The sequence below is a fragment of the Cololabis saira genome, chromosome 22, assembly GCF_033807715.1.
Source record: "Cololabis saira isolate AMF1-May2022 chromosome 22, fColSai1.1, whole genome shotgun sequence".
Taxonomy (NCBI): Eukaryota; Metazoa; Chordata; class Actinopteri; order Beloniformes; family Belonidae; genus Cololabis; species Cololabis saira.
Genome location: NC_084608.1, coordinates 10,660,140 through 10,674,626, shown reverse-complemented (window position 1 = coordinate 10,674,626; position 14,487 = coordinate 10,660,140). Strand labels below are relative to the sequence as shown.

At 41.1% G+C, this 14,487-nt stretch overlaps 1 protein-coding gene across 1 annotated transcript; it reads left to right on the top strand.

The window, feature by feature from the left end:
- Nucleotides 1-7,176, top strand: nrros (negative regulator of reactive oxygen species). The gene is made up of 3 exons (XM_061713755.1): nt 1-209; nt 1,744-1,859; nt 5,173-7,176. Exons 2-3 carry the CDS (start codon nt 1,758-1,760, stop codon nt 7,123-7,125), a joined length of 2,055 nt encoding a protein of 684 aa, XP_061569739.1. The 5' UTR covers nt 1-209; nt 1,744-1,757; the 3' UTR covers nt 7,126-7,176.
- The last annotated feature ends 7,311 nt before the right edge of the window (nt 7,177-14,487 follow it).

Genomic DNA, 14,487 nt, shown 5'->3' with positions numbered 1-14,487 from the left:
GACTGCAGCTTGTCCATGTGACCTGGCTTCCGTTGCTGCTGCAGCTTCCGCCAAGAGTCAAAAGGGGCATCTGCGTTTCAGTCAGAGCGGAGGAGCGCAGCTGAACCTCACACTCATGAGAAAACCCGCTCTGCAGCTGCGAGTCAACCAGCGATATGGTCAGGGGATCAACCATCAGTGGCTTTGGAAATCCACACCTAACCACCAGTGTAAGTAAACACCAAACTACATCTGCAGCTTTCACTGGCAATCACCTCAAAGGTGAAATTAAGAGTAATCAATTTAATATTTGTTTTGCTGCATTTAAGCAAGACCTCCTGAATGGCATGCCTTTCAGAATGCTGTGAATATGTGGTATCATAACATTTCTCATGATTGTCATGCCATTTAGAAATGTACAAAGCAATTGCAAAATATGTTGCATGTAGAAGCGATCCTTGTGTCATAGCAGTGCTTTACACAACCTGTACAGTGAAATATGTCATAATGTTCAGTTACAGTCCAACAAGAGACGCTGGTCTTCTGCAAAGACGTTTTATTGAGAGCTGGCACCACTGTTACTGTACTTGGCTGTGTCCTTTGTATAGTAAACTCTGTAGGCTGTGGAGAATAAACTGTACACATGACCCTGTTAAGGCGCAGCATAACAGTAGAAAATGGATTAAATGATGATTCAGCGTATAATATGGTGTGGTATCACTGTGTGAGGGAGTCTGCATTAAAAAATCCTTTATCTGCATGCGTGCGTGCAAGTCAGATAGGAACAAAAAAAGAAAAAGGATATATATTTAGTATGCGTCACAGTGGTTTGCAAAGAAATTATGGAAATTTCAGCAAAGCAGCACTTTCTCATGAGACCCCAGCAATGTAAGGAGTTTTAAACCTGCTCCATTACAGAATAACAACTAAAAATAATAATCAGAGTTTATGTTATTTGCAGTTTGAGCAACAAGTGTGGACACCAAAGCTGAAAATTAGGCCGTTCAGTATCTTTTAACCTTCTTTCAACATTTCTAACCCCCCACATCTGTCTCATCTGAGAAAGTAGTTTTGTGATCAGATATATCTATGATCAATCTAGATCAGTGGTTCCCAACCTTTTTTCCTTGGAGCCCCCCTTACTTGTGTCTAAGACCAGCCAGCCCCCCCGACCCGTACATACTAGCACCAAAATAGTCTTTAATTGAAAAAATTAACATTAATTATGTTTTTTTTGATACATTTCTTTTTGGTTTACTCTGTATACATATGACTTTGTTTTTCTCCAATGTCACCAATGTATAAAATACGCACAAAAGGACATAAAAGGACATAAAAATATTTCTGAAAAATGTCTCTTTTAATATGAGACCAACATTTTTTAACATTTTTCCTTTAACAACCTGTCCGAGTAGATTGAATGTTGAGTAATGATATAAAAATAAGGAATTAAATAATTTCACCAGTGTCACCAGTGTATAAAAAACACAAAAAATATTCAAGACATTCATAAATTATTCCTAACAATGTCTTATGAATGACTCATTCGCAAATATAATTTTTACAACTGCATAATTTCAAAGCAGACAAAGTTTCGCGCCCCCCCAGAGATCTCTGGCGCCCCCCCAGGGGGGGCCCGGACCCCAGGTTGGGAGACACTGATGTAGATAACTGCCTTGAATCATCAGAACAGGTTAATTAATCAGAAACCAGTCAGCCTGTGTACAGAGACTCATCCGTCTGTCTTTCCATCCTCTCCTGAAGAGTGACATGATAAAATGCCGGTCCGCAGCTTCACTCCAGTCCTGCTCTGCTCGTTTCTCCTGTGGAGGATCCTGACCGCCGTTTCAAGTCATCCTCATCAGAGCTCATGTCAGCTGGTAAGATGCTGTTCTTCTCTCCATCTCCATCTTCACCATCAAAGTTTGTCTCACTATGAGCAGATTCATCACAGATAGAACTTCCCACCGTGTCTCGTCCGAAAGACCAGGTTTTTATTCAAGATGGGTAGATAAGATAATGGAAAAATATTCATACAACGACGACACACTGTATAAAGGATAAATGTATTGTTTAACAATAATAATGAAGAACACAATATGTTATCCAATCCAATCCACTTTATTTATATAGCACATTTTAAAAACAACAAGGTTACCAAAGTGCTGCACAATGAGTAAAGCAAGACATAATAAAATAGTAAAAACTAAAACAGAGTAAAATAAATAAGAGCACATAAAAGCACGAAATAAAAACACACCAGACAGACAACCAGTGATTCTTAAACATAAAAGACAGGACAGAGACCACACAACTCTCATGCTGGATTAAAAGCCAAAGAATAAAAATACGTTTTAAGACGAGATTTAAAAATTTCGAGTGTGGGGGCCATGTTATAGTGAAAATGATAAATTGGTGATAAAACACAAAAATGAAATGACAATAAAGGAGTTAATAGTAATCAAAATGATGGAGCACAAACAGTCCAAATGTACATTTGAAATAAAATTGCATTTTTTTGTGGAAGAATCATTTTACAATGATTTTCTCAAGACATCAAAATATTTGCAGTGAGCTTCGGCAGGAGAAAGTAACAGTGGTGGTTATCACTTACGATTGTGCACCGAGCTGGTGATGAAAGTGGCACCCAGCTAGAAAAAAGGTGAGAAATACAACCCCAGATATGAAAGAGTCGGGATGCTTTTTGAAATGCAGAGTTAAAAGAGTGTAGGCATTTATCTGTGAGCGGCATGAACGCAAAAATATGACAGAATTTGTCAGGTCATCTTGATTTTACTTGTTAAAATACAGGCATTACTGCTTGGCAACACAAAAAAAAGAAGAGAAAACTATAATGGCTGAAATTTAGTGTCGTGAATTTAAAAGCTTTAATATAAGATGTATGTTTTAACTGTAAACCCATAAGCTCCAATCACTGTAGTGATAATTAGCTTACAAAACCACGTGGATAACATATAATATGAAGTTACTTCACAAATGCCACTTAGAAAAATTAACTGTGCAAAAAGAAGGCTTGTGTTTCGTCAAGAAGTGGACACCTTGTGCCCTGGATCAAAGTTGGAATATCTCTGGATAATGGCATGAGGTTTGAAAATGCTTCGACGAGGTTCTTTTCTTCCTTCGTGACTAACGTTAATGCAGAAAAGAGACACATTTGCTGTCTTCAAGGTCATATCTTTTCTAGAGATGTCTTTGCATTTTTCTACAAGACCACACCAAACTACATTTTACACAGATTAAAAAGGTACGGCAGAGGAGGACGGGGATGAGGGTTCTGGACGGGCCTGTTTGAGGCCCTGGCTGCTCTCCGGTGGAGAATGTGTGACTGTAACAACCCGGGACTCCCACACAGATTAAGACGTGTTAACAGGAAGAAATAGCAACATAAATGTTTCATGTCATGAGAAATAGAAAGATTAAAAGGTGCTGCTACTCCAGTTTAAAAAAAAAAGAAGATGTCCGTGGCTCAGTGGGTAAAGTTGGTTGTCCTACAAGTGGAGAGTTGGTGGTTCGATTCCTCAGCCCAGTCATGTAGACTTGAGCAGGACAAGTCACAAATCAGTGTTGGTCCCAGCGCAGCTGATAAATGCGGAGGGTTGTGTCAGGAAGAGCATCAGACACAGAAAAACCTGCAATAAATCAATACGTAGCGCACGAGGAAGAAAAGATGAATAAAAAAGAAAGAGAAAGAGAGAAATATTTAGGGTTAATACCAACAGCAAATAAGAAAGAAAAACTAACTGGATCTTTTTTCTTTCTTTATTCCAAATTGTGATGATTTACAGAAATATCACAAAATAATATTTGACTTTTGACTTTTACCATAACATGATTTGAAAAGACTGGTAGCAGGAAAGTAGATGAATAAATACATTTGTTAAAATTGGCAAATGTTATTAATTAGAATAAACTAAAAACAGTGTATGTGAACCCCTCATCTAAGAGAAAAACTGTTGGTGTTACAAGAAATTAAGGAAATTCTTGAAAATTGCTTTTGACGTCAGGGAACCTATGAAGCACTTTTCACACGGTGGTTGCTCAATATTGGCATACTAAAAAAAAGAAGTTCTTGTTAAGCTTTGCCTGTTCCTCTTTGATTATTCATATGGTGCAAACAGATAAAAATTAAATTAAAAAACAAAAACTCCACACTAATGTGCACTATCAAGCTGGTGTTGTGGGATCTCTATCGTACAGTTGGGTTATGATTGCGGTGTTCTGCCAGATGAACACCTACCCTGGCGCCTCGGAGGCATATCAGGCATATGAACTTCAAAACACCCTTTTCAACTTAGATTCTGCACATGGAAGTGAAATGAAGCTCCAGTGGGCCCACCTTGAAGAGCAGGTGAAAAAGCCCCAGAGAGTCTAACGTGGCAGCTAAGCTTAGTGCTTTGGCATTTGAAAATCACCCCACGCAAAATAACTTAACAAGCCCATTCAGATTGCATTGCTTTTGAAAGCTTTTGGTTATCAAATTATTCAACTTATCCATTCATTGATTAATTTGCTTGTCCACGGGGCCTGCTCCTGGTTGGACATGTCCAGGGACCAGGGAACCACCTCAAGTGGCTTCTCTCTACTCTGTGTCCCTCCTGGATGACCGAGCCCGACCTCTCTAAAGCAGAGCCCAACCCCTCGTGGAGGAAACTATTTCTTTCAGCCACTACCCACAGCCCATGACCGTAGGTGAGGGTAGGGAGGTCGATCGACTGGTAAACAGAAAGTCTTGCCTTTTGGCTCAACTCTCTCTTCACTGCAACGGTCCAGTACACTCTGCATTACTGCAGACGCTGCCCGCCCCCCGATCCACCCAACAATCTCCCCCTCCGTGCTGGTTCTCATTCCCGCCGTTTCACACTCGCCAGCCAACTGCTCCAAGGAAAGCTGTAGGTCCTGGTTAGATGAAGACAAAGGGACCACGTCGTACTGCAAATAGCAGAGATCGAACCGTGGTTCTGTTCAATGCACATTAATACAATAATTTAAAGCAAATCTTTCCAAATGAAATACAAAGATACTTTTTCTGCGTGACTCTGTTTCCTGAGTATTTCAAAATCTGTCATGCAAAGTAGAAATCCCATTTTTGAAGTTTTTTTTACAACATTATTCTGCCACTAATTGTCATATGATACATAAACTTAAACATATGTGTTGTCACTTTCTCCACAGATACACAGAACAGCTCTCTACAATGGTTGCGAGCTTTCATCTGTGCCAGCGGACTTACCTGACGATATCGAGGAGCTGCAGCTCAACTACAATAATATCACAACACTACGGAACAGCTCTCTTCTACGTTACCCCGCACTAAACACTCTGAGCTTAACTTGCAATAATTTGGAAAACTTAGAATCAAACACTTTTCAAGACTCAAAATTGTTAGTGATCTTAAATCTTGCTAATAACAACCTTTACGTTGGTTACCAAGAAACCAGCCGTGCATTAAAAAAGCTCCCTGTTCTGAGAAATTTAGATCTGTCACAGAATAATCTTAACGAAATGATGGCTTCCACTCTGCTTCAAAATCTGTCCTCCCTCGAGTACCTAAATCTTTCGGGAAACCTCCTGCAGAGGTTGGACGAGACCTCGTTCAGGGACCTGCACCAACTTAAAGAGCTCGATCTGCAAGGAAACATAATATTTGAAATTGACAGCGCTTTCGACAGCAATCCAAAGCTCCAGCGGCTCAACTTGGCCTTCAACCTCCTGCCTTGTCTGACTGACTTCCACATGACCCAGCTGGTGGTCCTCAACGTCAGCCACAACTTCATCGAGTGGTTCATCTCGAGGCAAGACCTCAACGAAACCTTCCAGCTGGAGACCCTCGACCTGTCGAAAAACAAGTTAATCTTTTTCCCTTTCCTGCCCAGCTACAGTAATTTACGATACCTCTACCTTTCCCACAATGCTGTGAGGTTCTACGAACACCTGTCGGACAATGTCACGGCCCCGAACTCGAGTAAAACGGTTGAGTTCTATAACCTGAGGGAGTACATGGTTAACGTGACGGCTCAGTTGTGGGATGAAGATCTTCATGGGGATATTTCCAATCTAGAGATCTTAGATCTCAGAGTAAACCAGGTGAGCTATTTCCCTCAGGGATTCATACAGAAAATGCCAGGCCTGTTGCGACTTCAAATAGGCACAAACTGTCTGGAAATCTTGAATCTAACGTCACAAGGCTTCTCCAGTAGCCTGCATGAGCTGGACGTCAGCAACAACAGACTGAATCAGATTTTTGCAGATGATGATACACTCACCTCTCTTGAAAATTTGACTTTCTTTAACCTGAGCTGGAATGATCTCAAGCATCTACCCTTTGGACTGTTTTCCTCATTGCCAAGCATCTGGTCGGTGGATGTCAGCTACAACAACGTTGTCTTTTGTCATTCCGAGGACGCTGAAATCACTACACAGTCGGACACAGCCTGCGTAGACTGGAGGAACATTATGTCCTTGAGACAGCTCTACCTGAAGGGCTGCAACCTTAAGAGGATTCCTACGGTTATGTTCGCGGGATTGGCATTAACGCACTTGGAGCTGTCTGACAACCCTGGACTCATCGTCCAAGATTCGTTACGAAGCTTGAGCAGGACATTGCAGCACCTCGATTTAGGAAACACTCAAACACAAAACGTTGACTTCTCCCATTTCCATAGTCTGAGGTCTTTAAACCTTTCAAGGAACTCTCTCCCCCAAATTCCTTCCTCGCTTCGAGATATCAACCTTAGATCACTGGACATCAGAGACAACAACCTTTCCACCATCCCTGCTGCTCTGGCCGATGCGCTGGCCTCCAAACTTCAAACTATTTTCCTGACAGGAAATCCCTTCAACTGCTGCCAAACGGACTGGTACCAGATGTTCAGGAGAACAATGACGGTCGACCTAGTTGGACATTCAGATATCAAATGTGTAGATCACTTCCAGCAAACCCACAGGGTGAAGGATTATCGACTTCCATGTCAGGAAGCAGGGGAATCTCTTCTGTGGTACTTTCTGCTTTTTGTGCCTGTCTGTATTTCTTTCCTGGGAATTTTGTTTATTGTTTTCCTCACTTTCAAACCCAGAATAATAGAACAATCTATCAAAAAGAACTATTTGAAGCCTACGTCTTACTGATACTTTATGAGCCTTAAGCATGTACTTTGATGTCATGCTGAGAAATAAAAACAAACTAAACGTGAAAGTGTGTGCAGTAATGAGTATTTAAACAAATGTGTGTTATTGTTCAGTGAACTGTGGTTCAAAGCAGACTTTAAACCTGGTGCTGTGATGTAAAACGGTGGCTGTTCATGTGGTGCTTGGTCTGTGAGTGTGTGAGCATATATATGTGTGTGTGTGTGTTTGTGTGGAGTTATGCAGAAGTAGTGTGATGCAAGCTGTTGCTATAAGCAGTAGAGGAAACATGAAATTTCCTGTTTTGCTGCGATGTGTAGCAACTGCCCAGTTCTGTATCTCAAAGAGGAGGGGTTTGCGGTTTCCTTCCCATCAGTGACACAAGATGCATCATCGACAAAGAGACGCTTTGGACCCCGACGTTGATTCTGATGGATCTGACCTGCAGCAGAGCTGGTGCTGCTGCATTGAGAGATATAATTATCATTAGATATAAATAACTGTATATATACATATTTATAGTTGTCAAAAAAAGTTGATCAGTGTTGTAGAGCACTGAGAAAAATGAAAGCGCAGTTCTCTCCCCGTGTGTGTTATGTGTGTAGTTCCTGAGCAGTGTGGAGGCTGGTGGATCGGTAAGCAGCTGAATGCCGGGTTCTAACCAGAAAGCAACCAGAATACCACTGTGGTGATGCTCTGGGTCACGGTGGTTGCAACAAAAAAAAAGAAACCAGTGTGGAGCTTTATCAAAGCCTCAAAACCTTATTATTTACTTGTTTTCTTTCCTTGAAAACAATACATATATGCGTGTATATAAATATATATTTTGTCACTTTTATTATCTAAGTTGGCATCAAACCATTAGCCTTTTTATTTTCATTTTATACTTTGAGCGGGTGAAGAAAATCAATTGTAAGCGTGTGAACTGGGTCAAAAAAAAAAAGTGAACATTGAAATACAGTCGAGAGCAGTAGATAATTAGAGACAGAAATAAGCTTATCACATGAGGTTTTTTTTGGGTTAAAACATTAACTTGAGAATACTTTAGAAATTGATTAATTTCAGCTGATGTATCAAGCAAAAAAAAATGTAATGCATGCAGAGAAATGTTCTGTTTCTTTTAGTAAATTAGCTTCAAATGAAGTAAAAATGAAGGTTTTTGATAAAGTGTTGGTTCTGGGCTGGCTTGGCAAAATAGCCCATTACCAATAATTACGGAGGTTGTAGTGGAAAATACATATGTATAATTTGAGGAAGGCCTTCTGCTGCTGGTGTAATTGTTGACCAAGAGGAATTTATTTGATTACTCAGCTCCAAAACAACATTAGAGACCTGGGTTAAAAGTCATTAACAAAAGCAAGTGAGTTCACATGACATGTACACCTCAGCGCTGTATTTTCTATGTCAAACATAGACGCGTTGGTGTCGAGGCCCACTCTCAAGTCAAGTTACTAAATAAACCCAAGACACGCAGGCGTGACTGAGGGCAGTATTTCTGTGCGTTTCTTTTCCACATAAGTTTCTCACAGATGAATGCAAATGAGTTAAGAGAAGTGAAATGTTGTGTTGGCTGGTCGAGTGGGATTTATTCGGACCGTGGGTGTGAACTGAACTGTAGATGAAGTGGATTTGGACACTTAAAACCAGAACTGCTGCCAATCATATGTGCCATGTACTGACATGACAGGATACTGTTGTACGCCAAACCATAAATGAATGAGTGATCTGTGGATATACTAAAATAGCCTGGACAGATGTAAAAATGTTCATAAGTTGTTGCATTATAGTCAAAATAATTGGCGTTTTTAATATTTTCCCGGCATATTTAAAGGGAAAAACACTGCTTTGTCGTCTGGTGTCATTGTGTGCACCAGGTTACGAAAGGAGAGTTGTCCCAGGAGCACTAATAGAAAATGAGATAGGCTTTAATGGCTTTGAAATGGTATTGACACAACACACTATTACATCACATACATCAATACCACTTAATAGTGCAATAAGCCGGTGATCAGCAACAGAGGAAAAGCAGCTAAGTACCTCTACAATTCAGCATAGCTGCTGTACTATTTATGTCTTTGAGAAGGGGCAGAGGACGGTTTGAAACGCCTGATCAGAGGAAGCCGGGGCTGCAGGGCTGCAGGGAGGAGCTCTGACTCAGAATGAACCACAAATGTGAGATCTGGGTTGATTTTTTTCGGTTGGTCTAGTTATGATTTCATGGAAAACAGCCCGAAGATTGGGATCTTGATTTTCACGGCTATCTGAGTAAATCAGATTACTTGAGCTTTTGACCGTGCTGTCAAGCTGCCAAAACATGCTGAAATTACAGAGTGCAGGAGTCTTATTATTAGTGCCTAATAGAAAAACCTTTTGGCTCAAAAAACCTGCACAGCAGGCACTTTAGCCAGTAGTTTATCCATGAGGATGATGAGGTGTGTATGTGAGCCTCTCACACGAAGGATCTGATGTTAGGATGACCTCCATGATCACGGTGCTGAACCCAGACAGTCAGGGTTCAATGCCATTACCTCTGGTTTCATATTAAATATAAAAGAATCATAGATTATAGGTAAAAGGCTAAAAGACCATCTATGAGCAGGTTCGTGACCTGTGAATACAGTTGTAAATATGAATCTGAGATTTAAGACGTACAGGACTGTAGCCAACCTCCCAGGATGTGGCTGCAAGAGGAAGTGCAACCCCAGGCTGATCAAGATGACAACGCTGAGGGAAATATCCAAAGATATTTATGGTAAAACGTCTGCCCTCACAGCATGAAGCTGTTTTTAACTTTGTCAAATTTCTTCAAAGCATTTGCCAGTGTGTTTCTTATTCACCCTCTCTCTCTCTCTCACACACACACGATACTTTTTATGCACCTGTGGCTGAGCCAGGGGATTATGAGTGTAAAAAATGAATAAAGGCCACCAACGCCACCTGGGGAATGGCACTCCAAGACCTGAAAAGCTAAATACCAAGAACTAAGAGTCAAAGAGAAAAGGACCACATGTTCAGGACTGAGGAGGCAGAGACTGTAGATTCAATGAGAACATAGTTTTATTAACAAACAATTAAAAGTGCCCCAGTGCCTACTGTCCTGCAGGAGTGAGGTCTCACCACGGTGCCTATCCTCCCAGCTGATGACACCCAGTCCACACTTGGGGTCATGCCCAAAACCGAACAGGATGTCGGGCATTTTGAATTAATCGTGTCATTTTGGCGAAATTTATGCCATTCCTTCGGCAGTTAATTCAGCCCGAACCGTAACGTGTCCCCAAGTGTGTTATACATCAAAATGTGCGTCTCCATCCTGCGACACCACGCATTACTTTTCTCTTTCAAAAGCGTTACCGTGGCGACGCTAGACGCCAAAAGGTGCGCCTCCCCTTCATCTGATTGGTCCATATTTGATAGTCACCAAATTTTGCATGCAAGGCAGGCCTGGCGATACATTTGATATTTCATGGTTTGCATTAATGGGCGTGGCCTAACAGCTCAACAGCGCCCCCTAGAATACTTTTCTCTGCCATGACTTTTGAATGGTTTGACATAGAGAGTTGTGGGTGGTGTCATGGGACTCGGTATTGAGTCCTTGACCATAATTGGTGAAAATTAGCTCCGCCCCTTCTTCTGATTGGTTGTCCATATTTCCTGCCATAAATTTTTAATGTTTTGACATAGAGAGTTGTGGTGAATGTCACCTGAATCGGTCCTTGAGCTTCATTGGCCTGAATTAGCCCCGCCCCTTCTTCTGATTGGTTGTCCCTTTTTTCTGCTATAACTTTTGAATGTTTTGACATAGGAAGTCGTGGGTGGTGTCATTTCTGATATGCTTATGGGGGGCGGTGGCCTTGGTGCGAGGGCCCGTTCATCGCTGCTTGCAGCTTTAATTTTATTTCTTTTCTTATCATCTTATTCAATCTTATTTGTTATTTACTGTCTAATTATGTCTAATTATTTACTGTCTAATTATGTCTTGCTGCTTTTAATGTCAATGTAAAGCACTTTGAATTACCTTGTGTTGAATTGTGCTATATAAATAAATTTGCCTTGCCTTGCCTATATTTGATACAGTTGACCATATTTTACTCAAACCACTGGAGAACTGGGCGGGTTTCTCCTGACCTGTCAATAGGTAAATTTACATCTGAGCAGACACGAACCCCATGTGGAGTTCCCCAAGGTTCCATCCTGGGATCTCATCTGTTTAACTTCTACATGCTCCCACTGGCACAGATTATTAAGAACAACAAAATAAACTATCCTAGCTATGCAGAGGACACGCAGATATACATTACAATGTCACCAGGAGGCCGAGGCCCTGTACAGGCTTTCGGTAAATGCATTGAGGACATTAATGACTGGATGTGCCACAACTTTCTCCAGTTAAACAAAAACAAAACTGAGGTAATTGTCTTTGAAGTTCTGCGGTTAGCTGTCATCGTTTCTCTTTGGCTCCAATGTGTACACCTAAAAACCACCAACCAGGCCAGAAATCTGGGTGTAGTGATGGACTCAGACCTAAATCTGGAAAAACACATTAAGACAATTACAAATTCAGCCTATTATCACCTTAAGAATATGTCATGAATAAAAGATCTGATGTCTCAGCAGGACCTGGAAAAACTAGTCCAGCATCCATCTTTAGCTTGATTATTGTAACAACATCTTTACAGGTTTACCTAAAAAGATCAGTTAGACAACTGCAGCTCATTCAGAACTCTGCTATTAGAGTCCTCACTAAGACCAACAAAGTGGACCACATCAGTCCAGCTCTGAGGTCTTTACACCGGCTCCCCGTCCATCAGAGGATAGACTTTAAAGTTCTGATACTGGTCTATAAAGCTCTGAATGGTCCTGGACCCAAATACATCAGGGACCTCCTGACCCAGTATGAACCTTCCAGACCCCTCAGGTCATCTGGATCTGTTTTTTATCAGTTCCCAGAGTCAGAACCAGACATGGAGAAGCTGCATTCAGCTTCTATGCTCCACATTTCTGGAACAAACTCCCATAAAGCCTCAGATCAGCCGAAACACCTACTTTCAGCTGCTTTTGAGTAAAGCTCTAAATCTGCAGTCCCAAAACATGATCATATTTTAACTACTGATTTTTATCTATTAGTCTTATTTCTTTCTTTTTGATTTCAAATCATGCTGTTTATTTACGTATTAATGTCTCTGTAAAGCACTTTGAATTACCTTGTTGTTAAACTGTGCTGTAGAAATAAATTTGCCTCAGCTTGCCTTGCCTTTTATGGTGTCCTGCCCAAGGGCACTTCAACGTATGAGAAGACTTGCACCGATGCGCTACTGTACTATGCATGTGTATGTGACTGAACCATCCACCACCATTTGAACAACAATGGGCTCCAAGAAGACCCAAGAGGACTTTTAATGATGATAAAAAGAAAATTATGTGAAAGCCATAGTTACATTTGATAAAATACTGACAAGTTACAGTGTTTCTAGAAACATGTCCTTTGGAGTGATGACATCAACCTGGAGCTCATGTTCATAGACAGAGGGACACCATAAACACTGTGTAATGTGCAGGGTGCTCAGTAATGTTTTGAGGGTGAATTGCTAGACGTGGCTCTAGGTGAGGGTTGAATCTGTGCAGGGGAACAATGAAGCCTCAAGATGAACCTACTGCCTAGTGTCCGGAAGCTCAGCTTCAGTCGCAGGTCATGGGTCCTGCAACAAAAGCAACCATGTGCAGAAACCCTGACAGGCGGTTTCATTGTCAGTGGACCTCAACGGATGCACAGCATGGCCACGAAGCACACTCACAACCCACAGGGTAGATGAGTGCTCAGCCCACTGCAGCTGCCTTCTCTTTAAGTGCTTAGAGGCTACATAACATGTTCTAGTGAACTAATTTATCTGTGAATTGCAAGCTGGAATGAGCCGATGACATATTTTTTTCTTCTTATTCTTTATGTTTTATCAAATAAAATGACCTCATAATCAAATATTTAATCCGTCAGTGATTCAACTCCTCTGAGGCCCTTCGCCCAATGAAACCTGGTCTTCAAGCTCGGCCATCCTGCAGAGGTCTGAGAGCTTGAGGGTTCTACGCTGTATTTCTGCTGTTTCTAGGACTGCACACTTCTGGCCTGCTGATGGCAAAAATATCTCCGGCGTTGTGGCTGAGATCTACTGGAGACACTCTCCCGGCCAGAAGGTCAAAGCTCGGACCGCCTCAGCTTCCTCTGGCACCGCCGTTGCCTTCACCTTCCACATCTTTTCCAGCTTCAGCCTCTCACGTTCTTTCTTCTCGAGTGACGGTACCAGGAACTAATCGTTGTTCCAACGTGGTGGCTGATCAAAATTGTTTTAAAAGAAATTGTAACCCTCCTTGACACACTGCTAAGCTGCTTACTAGTGGCCTCTTCGGCAAACATATCAGATAAGCAGCAGTTTATGCTTTTGCTTTATCTGCTTTCACCATAACTTCCTGAAAAGGAAGAAGAAAAAAAAAAGTTTTCACCTTAACATTTTGCCCTCAGGCAGATTCTATATCACCCAGAAAATGAAAAAACATGTAACCGTCTGATGTGAAGTCGAAACAAGTTTTTTTTTTTTTTCCCATATCAGCATCCTCTGCTGCGGCGACTTGAAAGCTTTGCTCAAGAGCGCAGAAGAAACGCCGCTGAAGGTGCAGATGTCAACAACTGTTTCAGCAGTTGTCAACATCTGACAGAAAATAAGGACGGATGAAAGAGGAAGTGCTGTTTCTCAAACGAACTAATCTGATCGTGAACTGCTTAAAGCTGCTTTTTTAACTTAACTGAGCCGAGTTATCGGGAAAAAACACTAAATGAATAAATAAAGAAAAGAAAAGTTGATGAGTTAACAGTTGTGATTAGTAAGAGATGAAGGCTATATTTATTTACTTTATAAAACTACACGCTACAGGATACATTTTTATTCTCTAACTTTTTTAATGTGTTTTGGGATGTTCTGATGGATATTCAGTATTTCAGATTTACTGACAGTTCTTAATGTCTCCATCAATCACCACCTCACTTTGTTTCTTTTTCATTTTAACGTATCTTTGTAAAACCGATGTGGTTTTAAATGCTCTATTCTAATGTAACTCTCAGGCATCTCTGTGGTTGACCTTTCACTTGATTTTAATTTGACTCCATTTTAAAAGAAAAGAGATTTTCAGTTCCTATTTTAGGCATTTACATTTTTTTGCCCCCCCTCACATTTTCATGATTAAATCCCAACTGGTATTAAATTCTTTTGTGGGTCAACGGCAACCTGCTGATGCCTCTGAACTGTCAGTAACGGTCTTCGCTGGAAAATGAAAACTTCGTCCAGCGCGATGAGATGTTCAGGCTCCTTCTTAGTCAAT